At 40.3% G+C, this 22,224-nt stretch overlaps 1 protein-coding gene across 11 annotated transcripts in view; it reads left to right on the forward strand.

The window, feature by feature from the left end:
• LOC124146895 (SCO-spondin-like) overlaps positions 1 to 22,224 on the forward strand; it is a 35,930-nt gene that overhangs the window by 9,318 nt on the left and 4,388 nt on the right. Inside the window, exons 5-23 of one of the 11 annotated variants that reach the window (XM_046517438.2) lie at positions 1,061 to 1,255; positions 1,884 to 2,159; positions 3,794 to 3,988; positions 5,422 to 5,601; positions 5,938 to 6,126; positions 6,890 to 7,078; positions 7,267 to 7,455; positions 7,981 to 8,163; positions 8,661 to 8,849; positions 10,104 to 10,292; positions 11,128 to 11,316; positions 11,725 to 11,907; positions 12,337 to 12,525; positions 12,935 to 13,123; positions 14,486 to 14,674; positions 15,876 to 16,073; positions 17,156 to 17,335; positions 19,279 to 19,473; positions 21,223 to 21,423. In XM_046517438.2, the coding sequence (XP_046373394.2) occupies positions 1,061 to 1,255; positions 1,884 to 2,159; positions 3,794 to 3,988; positions 5,422 to 5,601; positions 5,938 to 6,126; positions 6,890 to 7,078; positions 7,267 to 7,455; positions 7,981 to 8,163; positions 8,661 to 8,849; positions 10,104 to 10,292; positions 11,128 to 11,316; positions 11,725 to 11,907; positions 12,337 to 12,525; positions 12,935 to 13,123; positions 14,486 to 14,674; positions 15,876 to 16,073; positions 17,156 to 17,335; positions 19,279 to 19,473; positions 21,223 to 21,423 (3,687 nt within the window). The remainder of the gene's footprint in view (positions 1 to 1,060; positions 1,256 to 1,883; positions 2,160 to 3,793; positions 3,989 to 5,421; positions 5,602 to 5,937; positions 6,127 to 6,889; positions 7,079 to 7,266; positions 7,456 to 7,980; positions 8,164 to 8,660; positions 8,850 to 10,103; positions 10,293 to 11,127; positions 11,317 to 11,724; positions 11,908 to 12,336; positions 12,526 to 12,934; positions 13,124 to 14,485; positions 14,675 to 15,875; positions 16,074 to 17,155; positions 17,336 to 19,278; positions 19,474 to 21,222; positions 21,424 to 22,224) is intronic. The other 10 variants (XM_046517440.2, XM_048386703.1, XM_046517439.2 and 7 more) reach the window with 10 other exon arrangements.

The raw sequence follows: 22,224 nt of genomic DNA on the forward strand, positions 1-22,224 counted from the left end.
ATACATTCATTACAACCGCTGTGTATCTAGAATACTGGAGCATGTATACATTCATTACAACCGCTGTGTGTCTAGAATACTGGAGCATGTATACATTCATTACAACCGCTGTGTATCTAGAATACTGGAGCATGTATACATTCATTACAACCGCTGTGTATCTAGAATACTGAAGCATGTATACATTCATTACAACCGCTGTGTATCTAGAATACTGGAGCATGTATACATTCATTACAACCGCTGTGTATCTAGAATACTGGAGCATGTATACATTCATTACAACCGCTGTGTATCTAGAATACTGGAGCATGTATACATTCATTACAACCGCTGTGTGTCTAGAATACTGGAGCATGTATACATTCATTACAACCGCCGTGTATCTAGAATACTGGAGCATGTAAACATTCATTACAACCGCTGTGTCTAGAATACTGGAGCATGTATACATTCATTACAACCGCTGTGTATCTAGAATACTGGAGCATGTATACATTCATTACAACCGCTGTGTATCTAGAATACTGGAGCATGTATACATTCATTACAACCGCTGTGTATCTAGAATACTGGAGCATGTATACATTCATTACAACCGCTGTGTATCTAGAATACTGAAGCATGTATACATTCATTACAACCGCTGTGTATCTAGAATACTGGAGCATGTATACATTCATTACAACCGCTGTGTATCTAGAATACTGGAGCATGTATACATTCATTACAACCGCTGTGTGTCTAGAATACTGGAGCATGCATACATTCATTACAACCGCTGTGTATCTAGAATACTGGAGCATGTAAACATTCATTACAACCGCTGTGTGTCTAGAATACTGGAGCATGTATACATTCATTACAACCGCTGTGTATCTAGAATACTGGAGCATGTATACATTCATTACAACCGCTGTGTATCTAGAATACTGGAGCATGTATACATTCATTACAACCGCTGTGTATCTAGAATACTGGAGCATGTATACATTCATTACAACCGTTGTGTGTCTAGAATACTGGAGCATGTATACATTCAAGCCTACGCATATTTTAGGTGCAGTAAACGGGAACTGGGGTGAGTGGACACAGTGGAGTGGTCCCTCCTGTTCTGCTACGTGTGGGCCTACAGCCAGACGCACCCTCTCCAGATCCAGGACCTGCAATAACCCAGCTCCAAGGGATGGCGGCGCCCCCTGTTCTGGAGAAACTACTCAAAGTCAAAACTTAGAGTGTGGGCCGGCTACGTGTGGTATGTACACATAATTCCTGGTGTAGTAGTAGTAGTAGTAGTAGTAGTAGTAGTAGTAGTAATAGTTGCAGAAGGAGTGGTAGTAGAAGTTGTAGTCGTAGTAGTAGCTAGAGCAGCAGTAGGAATAGAAGCAGATGTAGAACTTGTAGTAGTTGTAGTTGTTGATGCAATAGTAGTAGTAGCAGTAGCAGTGGTAGTAGTAGCAGCAGTAGTAGTAGTTCTGTTTGCTTGTTGCCTAACACCATCATCAGCAATATTCCAGCTATATGACAGCGGTCTGTAAATAATCGAGTCTGGACCAGACAATCCAGTGATTGATATAATGCGCATAGATCCACGCAATTTTGATACGCTGACCTGCATCAACCAAGTCAGCGAGCCTGACCACTAGATCCCGTTAGTTGCCTCTCACGACAAGAATAGTCGCATCTCATGACAAGCATGGGTTGCTGAAGACCAATTCTAACTCGGATCTCCACGGGTCAGTAGTAGTAGTAGAAGTAGTAGTAGTAGTAGTAGTAGTATGAAGATTTGCCCCTGAATCAATGAGTAAAAATCATAAAACATATTTATTATCAGTACAGGTGTAAATGAATCACATGCATTCTAAATTAAACCTTTTTTACAGCGCCAAGCATCTTCAGGGTGGGTCTCTCAGGCGAGAGTCGAGCTGTTGGTGAGCAGGTGCTATTCCAGGTGGAGTTTATTCAGTCAACTGCTACAAGTGTTATAGGCACATGGAGAAAGAATGATGTGGTCATTGTAAATGGTGGCAACTATATCATCGCGTCCGCTGGCAGTAGTCAGTACCTGTATATAACAAATCTACAAGTCTCGGACTCTGGGCGGTATTCCTACACGTATGATGGAGAGACGACCGCAGCCCAGTTGACAGTTGGCTCAGGTATGTCCAGTGAAGCACAGAACTGATTGCTTTGATTACAGCATGATGACCATCCATCTATAGGTTTGCTTGTTTGGTTTGTTGTTTAACGCCGAACTCAGCAATATTCCAGCTATGTGGCGGTGGTCTGTAAATAATCGAGTCTGGACCAGACAATCCAGTGATTAATATCATGAGCATCGATCCGCGCAATTGGGATCGATGACATGCATCAACCAAGTCAGCGAGCCTGACCACCCGATTCCGTTGGTCGCCTATCGACATACAGGGACTAGCCGTCATTTGTCTGGAGGAAGTTTGCAGTTTGAGTCAAAACCATGTCAAAACCTTGTCGGTTAAATTATGTGAGTCATGAATTTAAAAAAAGAGACTGATTTCATCAATTTGCAGATAATGTAGAACAGTGTCACCTGTAGCTTTGATGGCGCTAAATTGAATGCACAAACGTTAGGTTTGAAATGCAGTGCTGTCCTGGCAGAGGATGGAAAGTGCTTTGATTGGAGCTATGACAGCATATTGGATCCAGTATGGTCTTCTCTGTACTCGGAACAGTTTTGTACCATGATATACTCGTTTATATACCTACACGTGAGTCCTGAGAAGACAGCGCTGATGTTCGAACTCGTTAAGTTTCTTAGATATCATGAGAGAGTGTTCACACTGTACTGTAAACCTATAGAAAGTGTGTTCTGTGTTATGATTGGCTAATTTGGGTCACATGACCAAATGTCAAAGGGTGAAAATATGATTTGTATTCCCTGAAGCAAGCGACCTAATCACTGTGTAGGAATACATAATAACTCAGCATCTTTTGCATACTAATTAACATGGTATTAACATACTAATTAAACAATAGGTTTACAATATCGATAAATACTAAGTGTGTGTCTATTTCCGGGATTTTGGAAATTTTCATTCGACCCCCTCAAGCTAACGGTTTCGGGTCTCGAGATGAATTTCCAAGATGCAAGTACTCGATAAAATCCCGGAAATAGACACACACATAGTATTTATCTTCTAAATGTGTCGTCTCATATATGCATGTGTATTTCATCTGAACGAAGTTTTATGCTGAGGGTTACACATATGGAAACACATGTTTGAAGCAATGGAATCGGTAGTCGGTAATTCTCCCAGGCACTTTCTACGTTTCCCGAAACAGTTGTGAGACATATGTGATGCCGAAATTCTAATGAACTCATGGTTCAATGGCTAACGTGGTGTGTCCACTGAGTCCAGTGCAGCGAAACATATTTCAATTCTTTTCCTGACAAAACATGTTAATTACACCCGATACAAAATAGATGAAAAATTCATGTCGCTATACTAAATGCCACGTTTTTACAAAGTTATATAAAATTATAATAACATATATATATATATTTACATACATACTAACTACGCCATTATTCTGGGAAGGGATGACAGTTGCACATCAATAATTCAGAACAGTGATGGTTTAACAACATCAGTGTCAACCCTCGTCGGTTTGATGGATGCAATTGAGAGATAACTACCCTCAGCTTGTGGGCAGTTTTCGAGCACTGTATATATTATTTAGGGATCAGTGACGATATATCTCCAAGTACTCTATGCATTTATTATAACAAAAACATGAACACGTGTGTTTCCAGGCCCTATTAACGGCAACTGGGGTGCATGGGGACAGTGGAGTGGTCCCCCCTGTCCTGCCACGTGTGGTCCTACAGCCAGGCACACCGCCAGCAGAATCAGATCCTGTAATAACCCAGCTCCCAGCAATGGTGGAGCTACCTGCTCAGGTGATAGCAGTCAAAGTGGAGAGCAACAATGTGGGCCAGCTGTCTGTGGTATGTACACAAAAAGTTTGTGTTTTTTGTTCGTTGACTTTCCTTAACAATATGCGAGATAGATTTGACAGTGGTGGAGGTTATCACCGCTTTACAGCATATTATTGATGCTAATTGTAGATATTACTATTTTGAGAAAACAGCCAGCGCGGGTATGATGCTAAGAAACCAGGATTCATTATTTAATTGGAACCAACGACCACAACATTATGGCATTCTTAAGGGATACAACGCGGTGGTGGTATCATTGTTATTAGTAGTGCCAGAAGTTGACACATAAATATAAAGTCAACAGTTGAAGACAAAGACAACTACTTACAGTCAGCATTGCTATTCACATATGTCCTGCATGAATACTGACAGCTTAATCAATGGTAATATCACAATAAACATTATCAAAAGTCTCCTGTAATTCATTCAAAGCAATCATTAAAAATATTTCAGGTTTGATATCTGAGTGTTATTTTTCTCCTTGGTTGTTAATGAAGAATTGTAATTGGTGGATGGAAAGTCCTTCATTTTATTGAAGCCAATTTGGAACTGGACAAGGACAATGGTTAATCCTGCTTTATCACATATTGTGCCTATTCTTTGTTTACATAGAATTAATAAAGCAGGCAAATATACTTATATAACGGTAACTATCTTCTCATAATAAAATAAAATTAATTTCCTACAGATCTATATTCAGCTGTAATATACTTAATGAAAATCCTTTGCAACCGAACATGTACATGAACCTTAACGGGTTACCTCCCGTTGCACGCGCGTCTTTTGATGTTAATGTGGCAGTTCAGGTAGATAATACATAATGAATAAAACAAAAGCGTTTTATTACGGAAGAGAAGTTATAGACGTCAACCTCTTTATGAGAAACACAACGTTTCGGAGTATGTACTCCTTTTATCAGCGAATGAGTAAGTATATGCTTCGAAACGTTGTGTTCTCTTCCACGGGTGGCCCAGACGCCTAAGGCGCCGCGATTTGCTGTGCAGAGTTGCGTCCCTTGGGCACGCCAGAAACCTATGATTGTGGGTTCGAATCCCGGTTCGCCCCGATTATGTTTCTAGGTTTGTCAGCACCATACCCGTGCTCGTGGGTTTCACCGAAGTGGTAAACGTCCGAGACCTGCATCACTTTGGGCTTTCTTCCCACATTAAGCTGACACGACGTGGTCTAACTTGAATACTGTTAAAAGCGGCGTTAAACCAACTCACTCACTCACTCACTCACTCTCCCTATTGTGGTTCACTTCTAAATGCCATGTAAAGACCAGAAGCGTTTTATTGTCTTATCTCCTGAATTTAGTTATCATACATTTGTACATGTCAAATGTCAACACAATCAGGCATATGTTATCGCATAGTATCCCCTTTGTACATATCATGTGCAAGGTACGCATCAACATTCACTCAGCACTTCTTATTATGTAGTTTCCACATGGAACAACTGGGGCCAGTGGATCGATTCCGCTTGTCCTGCAACATGTGGTGTTGGTGTGACACAGACTGCCACTCGAAGCAGGACCTGCAACCAACAGGCAGGTCAACCGTTCTGTTCTGGTTCAAGCACAGACTCTGAGGTTAGGGTGTGCAGCCTTCCCCTATGCCCAGGTGAGGAACATGCGATGTATATCTACTCAATGACGGAATGTATAACCTTGCTCCAGAATAATCACAAGAATAGTTCTTGTATATGTGACACATTTGAAATCCTTTCAAAGATTTATGACTATTTACATGATTACGAGTAATGTTCACTGATGTCGTTGATGGTATCACATATGCCACACAATGTTTACAATGGATTCGAATTGTGTACTTTTTTTGGCAATAATTTAATCTGTGGGGACTTTGTAATTAAGAACGTGCTGACGCATGCAATACCAGCTCTTTAAATACAGCCACATGAAAACAGTAGCTTACCTACAGTTAAATTAACGCTTTCAGTAAACGGGAACTGGGGTGGATGGTCACAGTGGAGTGGTCCCCCTTGTTCTTCTACATGTGGTCCTACAGCCAGACGTACACTCAGCAGAACCAGGTTTTGTAATAACCCAGCTCCCAGCAATGGTGGAGCTAACTGTCTAGGACAAGCCACTGAGACTAATGACTTATCGTGTGGACCGTCAATTTGTGGTATGTACTTCAAAATTGAGTTGTTTCAATGAAAACTCTTTTCCATAAAACAGGTTCTCTATGCTTTGAGTGCCCCGATGAAATATACAAACATTTTAAGAGATTTAATGATGATGGGCTAATTTATTGTTTATTGTGATGATCATGTTTTGATCTAAATAAATACAAATGATACATTTTCACTCGTGTCTGCGCCATTGATGAACATATTGATTTTGTCAGGTCAGTCGATGAGATAAACATGATATTAGCAAACTATCGTTTATTCATCTCAAATAAATAAAAACTGTATTAATGATTGATTTTCTCTTTCAAATCATTCGAACATGAATTTACAAGACACTTTGTGAGATTCCAGTTGTGTATACAGTAATATATAATGATTGTAATCTCCGTTCAAATGAAATGTTCATGCAAACAAAATGCTTAGTGATGTCTTTATAACGGGCTATATTTAATTGAAATAAATAAACGTTTTTATTGAACTTGAGTTGGATAAGACATCTGTTCTTATTATTGTGTCGGTAACTCTATCTTTTGCAGGCTGTGATCAGGTGGTGAATACAATTTAAGAAGACTTTATTTTGAGAATATTATTTCTGTCATATATCATGAAGGTTGTCATTTTTCTTTTTCAAATATCAGCTCTACCTGGCCACGCGATGAGAAAAGCATATGTTTTTACAATACTACCCTCATAGCCTCTATCGAAATCCTGTTATATACAAAGCTTTCATGACTCGACAATCCTATTGTGTAACAGAAACTGTGACTTCCACTTGGAATAACTGGGGCCAGTGGATCGATTCCAGTTGTCCTGCAACATGTGGTGTTGGTGTGACACAGACTGCCACTCGAAGCAGGACCTGCAACCAGCCGTCAGGTCAACCTTTCTGTTCTGGTTCTAGCACAGACTCCGAGGTTAGGACGTGCAGCCTGTCCCTGTGCCCAGGTGAGGAACATGCGATGTATATGTGAATAACACTTCTTTCATAGTCAACTGTGAAACTGAAACTTGAATTTCTAATATCTGACTGTTACACTCTCATAAAAAGGGTGCGTTTCGGTGAAAAGTACAAGTAATATTGACATGTTACTTTAATACAGCCACATGGAAAACTGTCTTATTAACGCTTTCAGTAAACGGGAACTGGGGCGTGTGGTCACAGTGGAGTGGTCCCCCTTGTTCTGCTACATGCGGTCCTACAGCCAGACGTACCCTCAGCAGAACCAGGTTTTGTAATAACCCAGCTCCCAGCAATGGTGGAGCTACGTGTCCAGGTCAAGCCACTGAGACTAATGACTTATCGTGTGGACCGTCAATTTGTGGTATGTACTTCAAAACTGAGTTTAAATGAAAACTCATTTCCATAAACTCTTTTCACTCTGATGAAAATATTTATGTGGCAGGTCAGTCGATGAGATAAACATGTTATTGGACAAGAAAAACAAACTATTTTATATTCATCTCAAATGAATAAACTATATTTCAATTGAGTCAGATAACATGCCTTCCAGGAACTCATCTTTACCCTCTTTGTGAAAGGGTCATCTTCCTTTGCCTACTCTCTTCTTTTGGTAAGAAAGTCTCTGTAACTATATAGCCTCGGGCTAAGATCAGGCGAACAACACATTAAATGTAGAAAACCCTGCTTGTTTTTGTCAATTGCATTTTGTATCGTATCTGGAGAACTGACATTTTTACAATTCAAATATCAGCTCTGTCTCGTCACGCAATGAAATCACCTGTTGTTTTCAAGATAGTAACCAAATGTCCTGTATGTAAATCATATAATCAGACTCAAAGTATGTGTAAATACTGCATCTATATTCACAATCATATTATTAAAACAGTACAATCAACATGGAATAACTGGAGCCAATGGATCGATTCCGCTTGTCCCGCAACATGTGGTGTTGGTGTGACACAGACTGCCACTCGAAGCAGGACCTGCAACCAGCAGGCAGGTCAACCGTTCTGTTCTGGTTCTAGCACAGACTCTGAGGTCAGGGCGTGCAGCCTGTCTCTGTGTCCAGGTGAGGAACATGTGCCATGTATATCTACTCAATAATATATAGTATAAAATCGGAGCCAGTTTACTTGTTTCAGTGCTATAATCAACTTGGAGGATTGCGAATTAAACGTTACAGATGTTTCATCACTGGTCACATCTCTTTCATTGCCAACTGTGAAGCTACAGCTTCAATGTCCGTCTAAATAGCATACTCATACGTCTCATTTTAACAGACTATAAGAGAAATATGCTTAGGTGAAATTGCATCTCCTGTTATTCTATATATGTGAGGGGCGGTCGGGTAGCCTGGTGGTTTAAGCGTTCGCTCGTCACGCCGAAGATCCGGGTTCGATTCCCGAAATGGGTACAATGTGTGAAGCCCATTTCTGGTGTCCCCTGCCGTGATATTGCTGGAATATTGCTAAAAGCGGCGTAAAACCATACTCACTCACTCACTCTATATATTTGAACAGCAACGTGTAAACCGTAGCTTACCTACAGTTTAATGAACGCTTTCAGTAAACGGGAACTGGGCTCAGTGGTCACAGTGGAGTGGTCCCTCCTGTTCTGTCACGTGCGGTCCCACAGCCAGACGCACCATCACCAGAAGCAGGTCCTGTAGTAACCCACCTCCCAGCAATGGTGGAGCTAGCTGTCCAGGTCAAGCCGAAGTAACTGATGCCATATCGTGTGGACCGTCAACTTGTGGTGTGTACTCCTAAAATCAATGATATCATTGTATACTCTTACATTATATTTTGTTCTTGTAGCATGGCTCTATTTTCCAAATTCCTTATAAATTATGTATCGCATACGTTTTCTGTTTTCAATCATTAGAATATGAATATAAAGTTACTGTATGAGGATGCGGTTGTATAAAGGGTAATGTATAAAGACTGGTATTATACCCCCGTTTACGAAGTAAATCGGGGGTATATAGCGTTCCGTCTGTCCGTCCTTCCGTCCGAGCTTTTGTACGGCCCATAACTTTTTAACCATGCACCCTAGCTTAACCAAACTTGCTACACACATTTACCACAATGAGTACTTGTGCCTTTTGCTAGTTTGAAGATTCTGAATTTTATCATTTTTGCCGTTTTCATGGAAACATTAGAAACTTAAACTTTTAGGGTGGGTGTTTTGTACGGCCAATATCTTTCTAACCATGCACCCTAGCTTCACCAAACGTGCTACACCCATTTACCACAATGAGTACTTGTGTCTTTTGCTAGTTTGAAGATTCTGAATTTTTTAATTTTTGCCGTTTCCATGGACACATTAAGAAACATTTTATGTTGTGCTAAGCATTGATTATCCCACACTAGATTGAAATATATTTGCAAAAACATGTGTTCATTTCAAACATAATGCATCCTCACGGGGTTACAAAGGAAAAAGGGCAGTTCCTCTGACTTAAAGCAACAGGTATATTTCATTAATTAACAAACTATTTAGTATTTGTTGTTGACCAGCGGGGATAACGGGGGTATGTGAGCTTTGCTCACTTCTTTCTTGTTTCTATTCCAATGACATGATTATAGCTAAATGATTGTCGAGGGGCCTGTTAATGAAGGGCAATATTTACAAATAGCCTTTCTGTTTCATTGCTTTTGATAAGACGGCATGGGAGCGCCTCTTTTTCTGTTGCTGAAAGTGTCACATCTCCCTGCTTTCTTATCTTCTGTTGTTAAAGTGTGTGTGACCATATCCTCTCAGGCTAAGATCAGGGGATGAGGACAATATAAGATCATTGGAGTTTCTTTTGTGAATTACATTTCTGTAATATATCTTAAACTGACCAAATTGTCATTCTTTATTTCCAGTATGAACTCTATAAAGTCAAACGATGAGATAATCATGGGTTTGACAATACTATCAATGTAGCCTTTATCGAAATCATGTTTCGCTGAGATGATGACGAGAATATACAAAGTTTTCATTGACAATCTTATCATGTAACAGAAACTGTGACTTCCACATGGAATAACTGGGGCCAATGGTTCGATCCCGGCTGTTCTGCAACATGTGGTGTTGGTGTGACACGGACTGCCACTCGAAGCAGGACCTGCAACCAGCAGGCAGGTCAACCCTTCTGTTCTGGTTCCAGCACAGACTCTGAGGTTAGGGTGTGCAGCCTTCCCCTGTGCCCAGGTGAGGAACATGCGATGTATATCTACTCAATTGGACATACAATAAATCAAAACACAACAAACATATTAATAGAATATATATGATTTGTCATTATATCGATAGAGGTACTGAAATATCCATTAATAGCGAGTGTTAGTGTAATTGGTAAGTTTAACACAGAGACAGAAACATGGAAGTCATCATAAAGTGCATCTGTGTATGTCATACCCTGCCCAAATACATGAGAATTTATTCAAAGAATTATCACTACCTTCCAGATTAAAAATATGTTCTTCTGATGCCTCAGGGAGGTGGTATTGCACAGACCACATATGTCACATAATGTATTCATTGGATTCAGAAATAAAATTAAATCAACACTTATCGGGAAAGGTTACTTTTTGTGCAATATTTTAGTCAATGAGAGGTTTGGAATTAACTTTTTTTGTCAACTGTGTAACTTCAAGTTTTGTTTCTTTAACATCTCACCCGTGAAGATCCTGACCGGGTAGAAAAACCTATCCTTGACGTAAAAGGCAACTATGCTTGTCTTAATAGGAGACTAACAGGAAAGGGTGGTCAAGCTAGCTGACTTGGTTGAGGCATGTCATCGTATCCCAATTGCGTGATGTCAATCACTGGATTGTCTGGTCGAGACTCGATTATTTACAGACCGTTGTCATGTAGACGGACTGTAGCTGGCAAACAAACTAAAATTTTACATCTACTACACCCTATTAGAATCTTATAGAAAGGGTAAAGGCACTTCAGAGAAAGTACACATGCTATTTATATGTATATTTGATACAGCAACACGTAAATGTTGGCTTACCTGTGGTTTTCTTATTGGTTTCAGTTAACGGGAACTGGGGTCAATGGTCACAGTGGACTGATCCCTCCTGTCCTGCTACGTGTGGACCTTCAGCCAGACGCACCATCTCCAGAACCAGGTCCTGTAACAACCCAGCTCCCAGCAATGGTGGAGTATTCTGTGCTGGTCTAGCCAGAGAAACACAAGACTTATCGTGTGGACCGTCAGTTTGTGGTATGTAAACTGTTATATTTCAAATATGATATCTGTCTAGTCACGCGATGTGATCATCATTTGTTTACATAATAGCAGCCTGACAGTATTATCATCGGATCATATGTTTTCGGACATCATTTATTTTAGGGCGGCCATGCTTATCGCGAGTACTCCTGCAATAGCGAGGGTTGCGGTGTCACACAGACATTGTAAATACTCAGATAATGGCTTGATTTCAAATAAAGCAGTCTTTTTAAAGTTATGTTTTACGGTTGTCCTTGTGATTAGCGAGCAAAAACTATGAATGTTTCTTAAGCATCCGAAAACCCATAACACGAGATAGTGTAAATCCTGTTGCCCATTCTAGGCCTAAAACTATATAAAGCCTGCATATACATTCACTCAACCATGTCATTTTTAAAACAGTACAATCAACATGGAATAACTGGGGCCAGTGGATCGATTCTGATTGCCCCGCAACATGTGGTGTTGGTGTGACACAGACTGCCACTCGAAGCAGGACCTGCAACCAGCAGGCAGGTCAACCGTTCTGTTCTGGTTCTAGCACAGACTCCGAGGTTAGGGCGTGCAGCCTGTCCCTGTGCCCAGGTAAGGAACACGTCTTAGATAATAGCATATCATCATATGGATTCGTCGGATCTCAAAAGGGAAGTCAATAGTGAAAAATCAGGGACAGTTATTTTTTTCAATAATTGAATATAAATAAATAAAATGTTTCGGAATGTACAATGATGTTTGAAACACCAATAACAACTGCAAAGCTACAGCTTCAATATCAATGAATTGTTTACGACGACACGTTGTTTGAATAGAACACAAAAGAAAAAGTGTTCGCTGAAAAAATATATATGCTGTTGATGCATCTTATTGCAACAACATGTGAACCTTTGCCTATCTATGGTTTAATGATTGGCTACAGTAAACGAGAACTGTAAAGGTACACGTACAATTGACATGAATCTTCAATGCAGCAACATGTAAACCTTGGTTTACCTGTTGTTTTATTATTGGTTTCAGTAAACGGGAACTGGGCTCAGTGGTCACAGTGGAGTGGTCCCTCCTGTTCTGTCACGTGCGGTCCCACAGCCAGACGTACCATCACTAGAAGCAGGTTCTGTAGTGATCCACCTCCCAGCAATGGTGGAGCTACCTGTCCAGGTCAAGCCGAAGTAACTGATGCCATATCGTGTGGACCGTCAACTTGTGGTGTGTATTCCAAAATGTGCATCCCTGTGTTCTCTCAGGTTTGGTTTGGGTCTTGTAGAAGGGTTGTATTTTCTTCATACTATAATAAACAAACTCTATCAATAATTAGTTTCCTGGTTGAAATCATTAGATATGAATTTACAAGACAGTAAAATGAATCGGGTTGTGTATTGGGTCTGGTATAAAGATTGGAAACTCAAACGATTTAATCATGAATAAACACATTTTGATAATGAATAAACACATTTTTTGAGAGATTTGTTTAGTATAGATAAGGAATTTCTACTACAAACCTAACTTTGTCTTCATAAGAAAAGCATGTGTTTTGACAATAATATCCAAACGGCTTGTAAGGAAAGCGTTTTGCCCTATAAGGACCATGACAACGTACAATTGTATTGTGTAACAGAAACCGTGACTTCCACGTGGAATAACTGGGGCCAATGGATCGATCCCGGTTGTTCTGCATCATGCGGTGCTGATTTGACACGAACTGCCAGTCGAAGTAGGACCTGCAACCAGCAGGCAGGTCAACCCTTCTGTTCTGGTTCTAGCACAGACTCCGAGGTTAGGGTGTGCAGCCTGCCTCTCTGCCCAGGTGAGGAACATGCGCTGTATGTCTACTGTATGACAAAATATATAACCTTGCTTTAGAATAAAACTTAGACAGGGACATTTAACTTAACAAACACATAAGAAGGCAAACCATCTGTCGTTCGGTAGAAAGCTATGCTGAATTATACATTTCATTGCAACTTCATTGCAAGTTTATGAATGACGAGAATCTCGTCAGAATCAAGAATGTCAATCATCGAATGCAACTGAATTTATGTCAATGCTGGCACATACACATTTGAAATCCATACAGAGATTCATCACTACTGACATGAGTAATGATATGTTCCCTGACGTTTTCACACATACCACATATGTCACACAATGTATTCACTGAAGTCAAAAGTTAAGCGAACAAAGACATATCAGGAAAGTAAAGTAAGACGAGTTCTATGGATGAACAACTTCTTTATTACAATTGGTGCGACGTTTCGGTGTAGATCCTAAGACCTTTATCAAGCAAGTGATATCATCACTTGCTTGATAAAGGTGTTAGGATCTACACCGAAACGTCGCACCAATTGTAATAAAGAAGTTGTTCATCCATAGAACTCGTCTTACTTTATCACTCCAACTTCTAAATGCCACTCAAAGAAGTAATATGAGGAAAGGTTTACATTTATGAAAATAATATACTCATTGAGGGGATTCGGAATTAAATCTTGCTTGTTCCTGCAACACCAGGAACAACTCTATTAAATAACAGAATAGATAACCTAGAAGAATACAAAAATCGTATATAATGTACATAACAAACAATATAGAATCTAAATGATGTGCCTTTATGTGAATAGATTCAAAAGTGAAGTATACGAACAATTATCATGAAAGGTTTGCTTTTTTGGCAATATGATAATCAATAAGGGGGCATAGTGAGTGAGTGAGTGAGCAAGTTTGGTTTAACGCTCCTTTTAAAAGTATTCCAGTTATATCGCGGCGTGTCAGCTTAATGTGGGAAGAAAGCCTGAAGTGATGCTTCGGTGAAACCCACGATCACGGGAATAGTGCTGACAAACCTAGAAACATAATCGGGGCGAACCGGGATTCGACCCCACAATCATAGGTTTCTGCCGTCCCCAAGGGACGCAACTCTGCACAGCCAATTGCGGCGCCTTAGGGGGTGAGGGTGGGGTGGGGTGTGTGTATGTGTTATGACATCAGTATTAACACCAGTAACATAACTTTCATTGTGTAAGTACAACCTTTACTGAACCAACAACAACCTATTTGAATCGTATGTGGGGAAGGGCACTTCAGTAATAACATTATATGTACAATTGATATGTATACTTAATACAGCAACATGTTCATCTTGGCTTACCTGTGGTTTTATTATTGGTTTCAGTTAACGGGAACTGGGGTCAGTGGTCACAGTGGAGTGATCCCTCCTGTCCTGCTACGTGTGGACCTTCAGCCAGACGCACCATCTCCAGAACCAGGTCCTGTAACAACCCAGCTCCCAGCAATGGTGGAGTATTCTGTGCTGGTCTAGCCAGAGAAACACAAGACTTATCGTGTGGACCGTCAGTTTGTGGTATGTAAACTGTTTTGTGTTCTGGGGTTTTATGTTCCTATTTACACGGCACTGTTGGTGACGCTTGTGGCACATACGCTAATGTTTATAGTTTAACATGAATGCGATCTGTTATAATTAATCATTCTGATTATGTAGTGACATCTTTACTTTAAAAAGTCGAAAAAACTTTTCCATGACAACAAGAAATCTCTGCTAAAAGCAGAGCCCATTGTACGATTCCGACTGTATCGTAAGCATGTGTTCATGAATCACTATCAAATAGTGATGATACCAGGTTTGGCGAACGGTGATCGTATCCTGACACACGGTGACACCCGTCATAAACACATGCAAATGCAGGTCAAGTGATAACCTGAAAAAAAGCCAATTTAAAGAATTTCATCGGCCATCGTATGTGTTACTGAAGCGTCAATATTTATTTTTTTACGCTTTACTAAGACGTTGAATCTTGAATTTTGTTTGAACATTTTTGAAAATCAGATGGAATTAATTGAGAAGGCAAACAGGTTTCATTGACAGTATAACTTGTGTTGCTGATGAAATACTATTCACATTTACAGTGTCTCGCAAAAGTATACATGGACATGTTGGTGTAGATCTTAGCATAAACTTCATCAGTCGTAAATTGTACAACATCACTTGTCCGAATTCGTTCTTGCTTGTTCCATTAGGTCTGCATATAAAGGCTGAAATTCGAGGCTAACAACAGAATATTTGTAAATATGTTGAGACAGTATTACTAGTGGTTATTAGCAGGTGGAACTTATATATGCATGTACATATTAAATCATAGCTGATCCTGTCATAGATCATCACTGCTTCCATTCCAAGACTGGCACTCGTGGATGATCTCTATGTACATGTATTCATTCCATTCAAAGGTTAACCAAATGTATTCCCGACTGGATTTCCTTTTCTGAAAATATGCTAGTATATGAAGTCGATGAGTATGGGGTGTGAGGTCAATTTAGGCGAATAATTGACTTGCCTGAGCGTGTGTTTGTTACAAGTGCATACAGTCAGGTAGGGTACGCATACCTTTTCATGACCTGGTAACATCACTTTTTGATAAATTAATGATTTAGAAACACATGTTTATGATTTTGTCGGAATCGTACAATGAGTTCAGCTGCTTGCGGATACTGCTTGCTGGCATGTGTTTTTGTCGATTTCCACTCATGTTGTGTTTATGTTTCAGCAAATATAACAATCGATGGCGGCTACAGTCAGTGGACTATGTGGAGCGCTGGTCAGTGTTCAGTGCGTTGTGGAGATGGGCTGAAGACAGACACACGGACGCGCTCGTGCACTGAACCTACTCCACAGAACGGAGGTCTGCCATGTGCAGGACCAGCTACAGAGATTCGAACAGCACCATGCACAGTGACCTGTGAAGGTGAGTAAAGCTAGGTAAATAGTCGGGTATAGTGACGTGTATAGGTGGGTAAATAGACGGGTATAGTGACAGGTACAGGTAGGTAAATAGACGGGTATAGTGACGTGTATATCTAGGTAAATAGACGGGTATAGTGACGTGTATTGGTAGGTAAATAGACGGGTATAGTGGCAGGTACAGGTAGGTAAATAGACGGGTATAGTGACGTGTATATCTAGGTAAATAGACGGGTATAGTGACGTGTATTGGTAGGTAAATAGACGGGTATAGTGGCAGGTACAGGTAGGTAAATAGACGGGTATAGTGACGCGTATATCTAGGTAAATAGACGGGTATAGTGACGTGTATTGGTAGGTAAATAGACGGGTATAGTGATAGGCACAGGTAGGTAAATAGACGGGTATAGTGACGTGTATTGGTAGGTAAATAGACGGGTATTGTGACATCACAGGCCGGTAAATAGACGGGGACAGTGATATGTAAACATAGGTAAATAGACGGGTATGGTAATTTATTATAAATAATATTTCTTGAAAAAGGGGCATTGGGCTGTAATGTCGGTTCGTACGTAAATTATTAGAAAGGCTACGTCAATTCCCAATGTACATCTACAGAGAAGTTTCCTTAACTGAAATCCCTAAGGCCAGTCAATGATACAAAGAATCTTCTGTAGTTTGAGATAAAGTGAATGTCTATGTTCGACCTTATTATCGATAACGGTCTTTAACGTTAAAGTTACGTCTTCAGCGCATACTCCCAAGGGAGTTGAGAATGATAACTGGAATGTAAACGAATCTTTGGTATAGGAACAAATAAAATAATAAAGACCAGGTTAGTCCAATATCTTCTTTGTATCAGTTTCAGTTATTATTTTATTATATATTACATGTACACCGAGTGAACATTTACCTCATCTGTGTGTGTGTGTGTATATATATATAAGAGTTTTGACAAGCACGAATATCTGGACTCTGTTTTTGCTATATATATATATATACACACACAAAGATGTCCAGTTAAAGGATTAAGGGTTAACTGTCACTCTGTGTTGTGAACCCCACGTGACTGAATGTTGTTCTCAGAATCTGCGTGGAGCACCTGGATCGGCCCCAGCTGCCCGTCTACTTGTGGCCGTCACGTGACCATCACCCAGGAACGTTCCAGAACATGCAGGGTGCTCAACCCGAGTGGCAGCGATAGCACATGCGGAGTCTCGCTCCGAGAGACACGGAACTTTACCTGTGTCGACATTTTATGCCCAGGTAATCATTTCGTATTGATTGATTGTTATTTCTACGCATTCAGCAATCCTTCACTATCCATACCGACATTCATATACACGTCATTTTCATCCATCCATATTCACTTTGTCAGCTTCAACCCTCCGTGCTGGGGCGGCGGGGTAGCCTAGTGGTTAAAGTGTTCGGTCGTCACGCCGAAGATCCGGGTTCGATTCCCCTCATGGGTACATTGTGGGAAGCCTATTTCTGGTGTCCCCCGCCGTGATATTGCTGGAATATTGCTAAAAGCGGCGTAAAACAATCACTCCATCCGCGCTCACATCATCCACATTCATTTATGTCCCCTTCCTCATCCAATACACATCTCAAGGCATTCCTTTCCCACATCAGCATCGAAATCCATCCATTCCACTTTCGCATCATCAACCGGGTTAGAATTGATCTTCAGCAACCAATACTTGTCGTAAGAGGCGACTAACGGGATCAGATGGTCAGACAAGATGACCTGGTTGATGCATGTCACCGTATCCTAATTGCGTAGATCGAGGCTTATGATGTTAATCGATGGATTGTCAGGTCCAAACTCGATTATTTACAGACCGTCATGTGTCTGTCTTGTAGTGTGCAGTGTTAAACAACAACAACAAAACAAAGCAAACCACTCTGCCGCAACGATCTGCTTTCTTTTTCGGCATCCACATCTTAATCGTATTCATCTTAAGTGTATTCATCGTAATTGCATTCATCATAAGTGTATTCATCGTAATTGCATTCATCATAAGTGTATTCATCGAAATTGCATTCATCTTAACTGTATTCATCGTAATTGCATTCATCATAAGTGTATTCATCGTAATTGCATTCATCACATGTGTATTCATCGTAATTGCATTCATCATAAGTGTATTCATCGTAATTGTATTCATCTTAAGTGTATTCATCGTAATTGCATTCATCTAAAGTGTATTCATCGTAATTGCATTCATCATAAGTGTATTCATCGAAATTGCATTCATCTTAACTGTATTCATCGTAATTGCATTCATCATAAGTGTATTCATCGTAATTGCATTCATCACATGTGTATTCATCGTAATTGCATTCATCATAAGTTAATTCATCGTAATTGCTTTCATCATAAAAGTATTCATCGTAATTGTATTCATCTAAAGTGTATTCATCGTAATTGTATTTATCTTAAGTGTATTCAACGTAATTGTATTCATCTTAATTGTATTCATCGTAATTGCATTCATCACAAGTGTATTCATCGAAATTGCATTCATCTTAACTGTATTCATCGTAATTGCATTCATCATAAGTGTATTCATCGTAATTGCATTCATCACATGTGTATTCATCGTAATTGCATTCATCATAAGTGTATTCATCGTAATTGCATTCATCACATGTGTATTCATCGTAATTGCATTCATCATAAGTTTATTCATCGTAATTGCTTTCATCATAAAAGTATTCATCGTAATTGTATTCATCTAAAGTGTATTCATCGTAATTGCATTCATCACATGTGTATTCATCGTAATTGCATTCATCATAAGTTTATTCATCGTAATTGCTTTCATCATAAAAGTATTCATCGTAATTGTATTCATCTAAAGTGTATTCATCGTAATTGTATTTATCTTAATTGTATTCAACGTAATTGCATTCATCTTAATTGTATTCATCGTAATTGCATTCATCATAAGTGTATTCATCGTAATTGCATTCATCATAAGTGTATTCGTCGTAATTGCATTCATCACATGTGTATTCATCGTAATTGCATTCATCATTAGTGTATTCATCGTAATTGCATTCATCACATGTGTATTCGTCGCAATTGCATTCATCACATGTGTATTCATCATAATTGTATTCATCATAAGTGTATTCATCATAATTGTATTCATCATTAGTGTATTCATCTTAAGTGTTTTCATCATATACCTGATCAACAGTTGATGGCGGCTTTTCTCCGTGGGGCGTGTGGGTGACGTACAACGTCTGCACGGGAACGTGTGAACGTGAGCTGCAGACACTCATCCGGACCCGTAGCTGCAACAACCCGACCCCCGCCTTCAACGGGAGGATCTGCCAGGGCGACACTCTCGAGCAAAAGCAGGACTTTTGTGTTGTGCCTGTTAATTGTACAGGTAGGAACCCATTATGTTCATAATTTTTGTTGTCCATATGCACCACGAATATTTTGTTTTCAAGTTCGTAAGAAATGCTTACTGTTATATTAATTCTTTCTTTGACCGGGGCGGTAGGGTAGCCTTGTGGTTAAAGCGTTCGCTCGTCAAGCCGAAGACCCGGGTTCGATTCCCGACATGGGTACAATGCGTGAAGCCCATTTCTGGTGTCCCCCGCCGTGATATTGCCGGAATATTGCTAAAAGCGGCGTAAAAACATACTCACTCACTCACTCTTTGACCGCTTTCGTGGTCTAGTGGTTGTGTCCGGCCAGCAGAAGGTCGGCGGTTCCATACCCGGCGGCGACTGACCAAAGACGTAAAAAGATGGTTCTTGTTGTTTCCCTGCCTGGCGCTCGGCATTAAGGGGGTAAAACAAGGACTGGTCGCCTCAGAGTCAGTTTACTGTGTCTGAGTGGGGTATTCTCAGTGTGCTAGCACTATACAACCAACTGCTTAGAACAAGCAGCCACACACATGTGCACGTACACCGCTATTGGTGCAATAATTTTGAACGCGACGTTAAACCCCATTTCACCTCAACTCACTTCTTTCTTACTTTATTCTGATATTTATTCTAAAGACAATTAAGTGGAGCGAGTGATTATGAGTGAGTGAGTTAGGTATAACGTCGCTTTGAACAGTATTCCAGTTATATCACGGTGTGTCAGCTTAATGTGGGAGGAAATCCCACGAGCACAGGTGCTGATAAACCTAAAAATCTACTTAAGCCGAACTGGGATTCTAACACGATCTTACGTATCCAAGGGATGCAACTCTGCACAGCGAAGTGCGGTGCCTCAGACGACTGGGCCACCCGTTCCCCGTTACCATTATAAAAACATGTACAGGAGAGGTTCGCCATTCCCAATGTGAAGTATCAGTTACATTTGAAAGTGAATGAGTGAGTGAGTTGGGTTGAAAGCCGCTTTTAACAGTATTCTAGTTATATCACAGCCTGTCAGCTTAATGTGGGAGGAAAGCCCGAAGTGATGCAGGTCTCAGACGTTTACAACTTCGGTGAAACCCACGAGCACGGGTATGGTGCTGACAAACCTAGAAACATAATCGGGGCGAATCGGGATTCGAACCCACAATCATAGGTTTCTGGCGTGCCCATGGGACGCAACTCTGCACAGCGAGTGGGGGTATGTTATGACCTGAATGACCTTTTGCTCTTCGACCTTGCAGCGCGTAAACTACCCTTCAACCCTCAGCTGTCACATGTAGCGATGTGTCACTACAAGAGCACAAGAATAAACGAATGTTCAGTGAAATATGCATACGCGACTAAAGATATACATAGGTTCCGCCGTCGAACTCACAGTACGGTCACTCAATAGGGATATGGGTCAATTGTGAGGTGACTAGAAAATAACGTCACATCAACCACCATCCCGTCATATCCATTCAGCCTGGCCAGACGACTTGTATCGGAATGTGACTGACCAATCACAGAGCTAGATATGGCTGCCAGTAATAATACAGTTTAATGAACCTTTTCGTTTCTTGAAATTTAGAAATGGGTTTATTTAATTTAAATAAATATATATTATACTTATATAATATATTTTTTGCATTCTAAAATCCTTCCAAATATATTTTGTGAACATGATAATCAAGGCAATCAATATCCAGTAGGTCTTCATCAGTGTAATTATGTCCTAGAGACTGCCACAATGTCAAACGACATTTGCATTTTTTATACAGGGTCGGCTGTGAACGGGAACTGGGGTGCGTGGACATCGTGGGGTGGACCCTCCTGTCCTGCAACGTGTGGCCCTACAGCCAGACACACCGTCACCAGAGCCAGGTCCTGTAATAATCCACCTCCCAGTAGTGCTGGCGCCACTTGTCCTGGTGACAACAGTGAGATGCAAATCCGAGACTGTGGGGCAGCGTCTTTGTGTGGTATGTTAACAGTTAAAGTAGCAGTAGCAGTAATAACAGTAGTAGTAGTTGTAGTAGTAGTAGTAGTTGTTGTTGTTGTTGTAGCGGTATTACGAACAGCCGTAGTAGCTGTTATGGTGGTAGTAGTAGTAGGAGGAGAAGTAGTAGCAGTAGCAGTAGCAGTAGTGACAGTAGTAGTTGTAGTAGCTGTAGTGGTAGTAGTAGCAGTAGCAGTAGCAGTAGCAGTAGTGACAGTAGTAGTTGTAGTAGCTGTAGTGGTAGTAGTAGCAGTAGCAGTAGTGGTAATTGTAATGGTAATGGTAGTAGTAGTGGTAGAAGTATCAGTAGTATCAGTAGCGGTGGTAGTAGTACTAGTCGTAGCAGTAGAAGTAGCAGTCGTAGTAGAAGTAGTGGTAGTAGCAGCAACAGTGGTAGTAGTAATAGTAGTAGCAGCAGCAGTAGTAGTAGTAGTAGAAGCAGCAGCAACAGTATTAGTAGTAGAAGTAGCAGCAGCAGCAGTAGTAGTAGTAGTAGTAGCAGCAGCAACAGTAGTAGTAGTAGTAGTAGTAGTAGTATTAGTAGTAGTAGTAGTAATATGATATTTAAAGTAATTAATCAATATGACATTGAAATAAAATAATGGTTTGGTTTGTTGGTGTCAGATGTGAATGTGAAGTTTATTTGCAGACAAATATACATTTAGCAGACAATAGTTGATGTCAGCTTGGTGAAGTCACTCTGTGGTACATTAGTTTCTTTTCGTACAGCAAGTATGTTTACATTGTACCTACTCTCAAACATGTGTTTTATTCTCCTCAACAA

Source organism: Haliotis rufescens, unplaced genomic scaffold, assembly GCF_023055435.1.
Source record: "Haliotis rufescens isolate VD_foot unplaced genomic scaffold, xgHalRufe1.0.p SCAF_6, whole genome shotgun sequence".
NCBI lineage: Eukaryota > Metazoa > Mollusca > Gastropoda > Lepetellida > Haliotidae > Haliotis > Haliotis rufescens.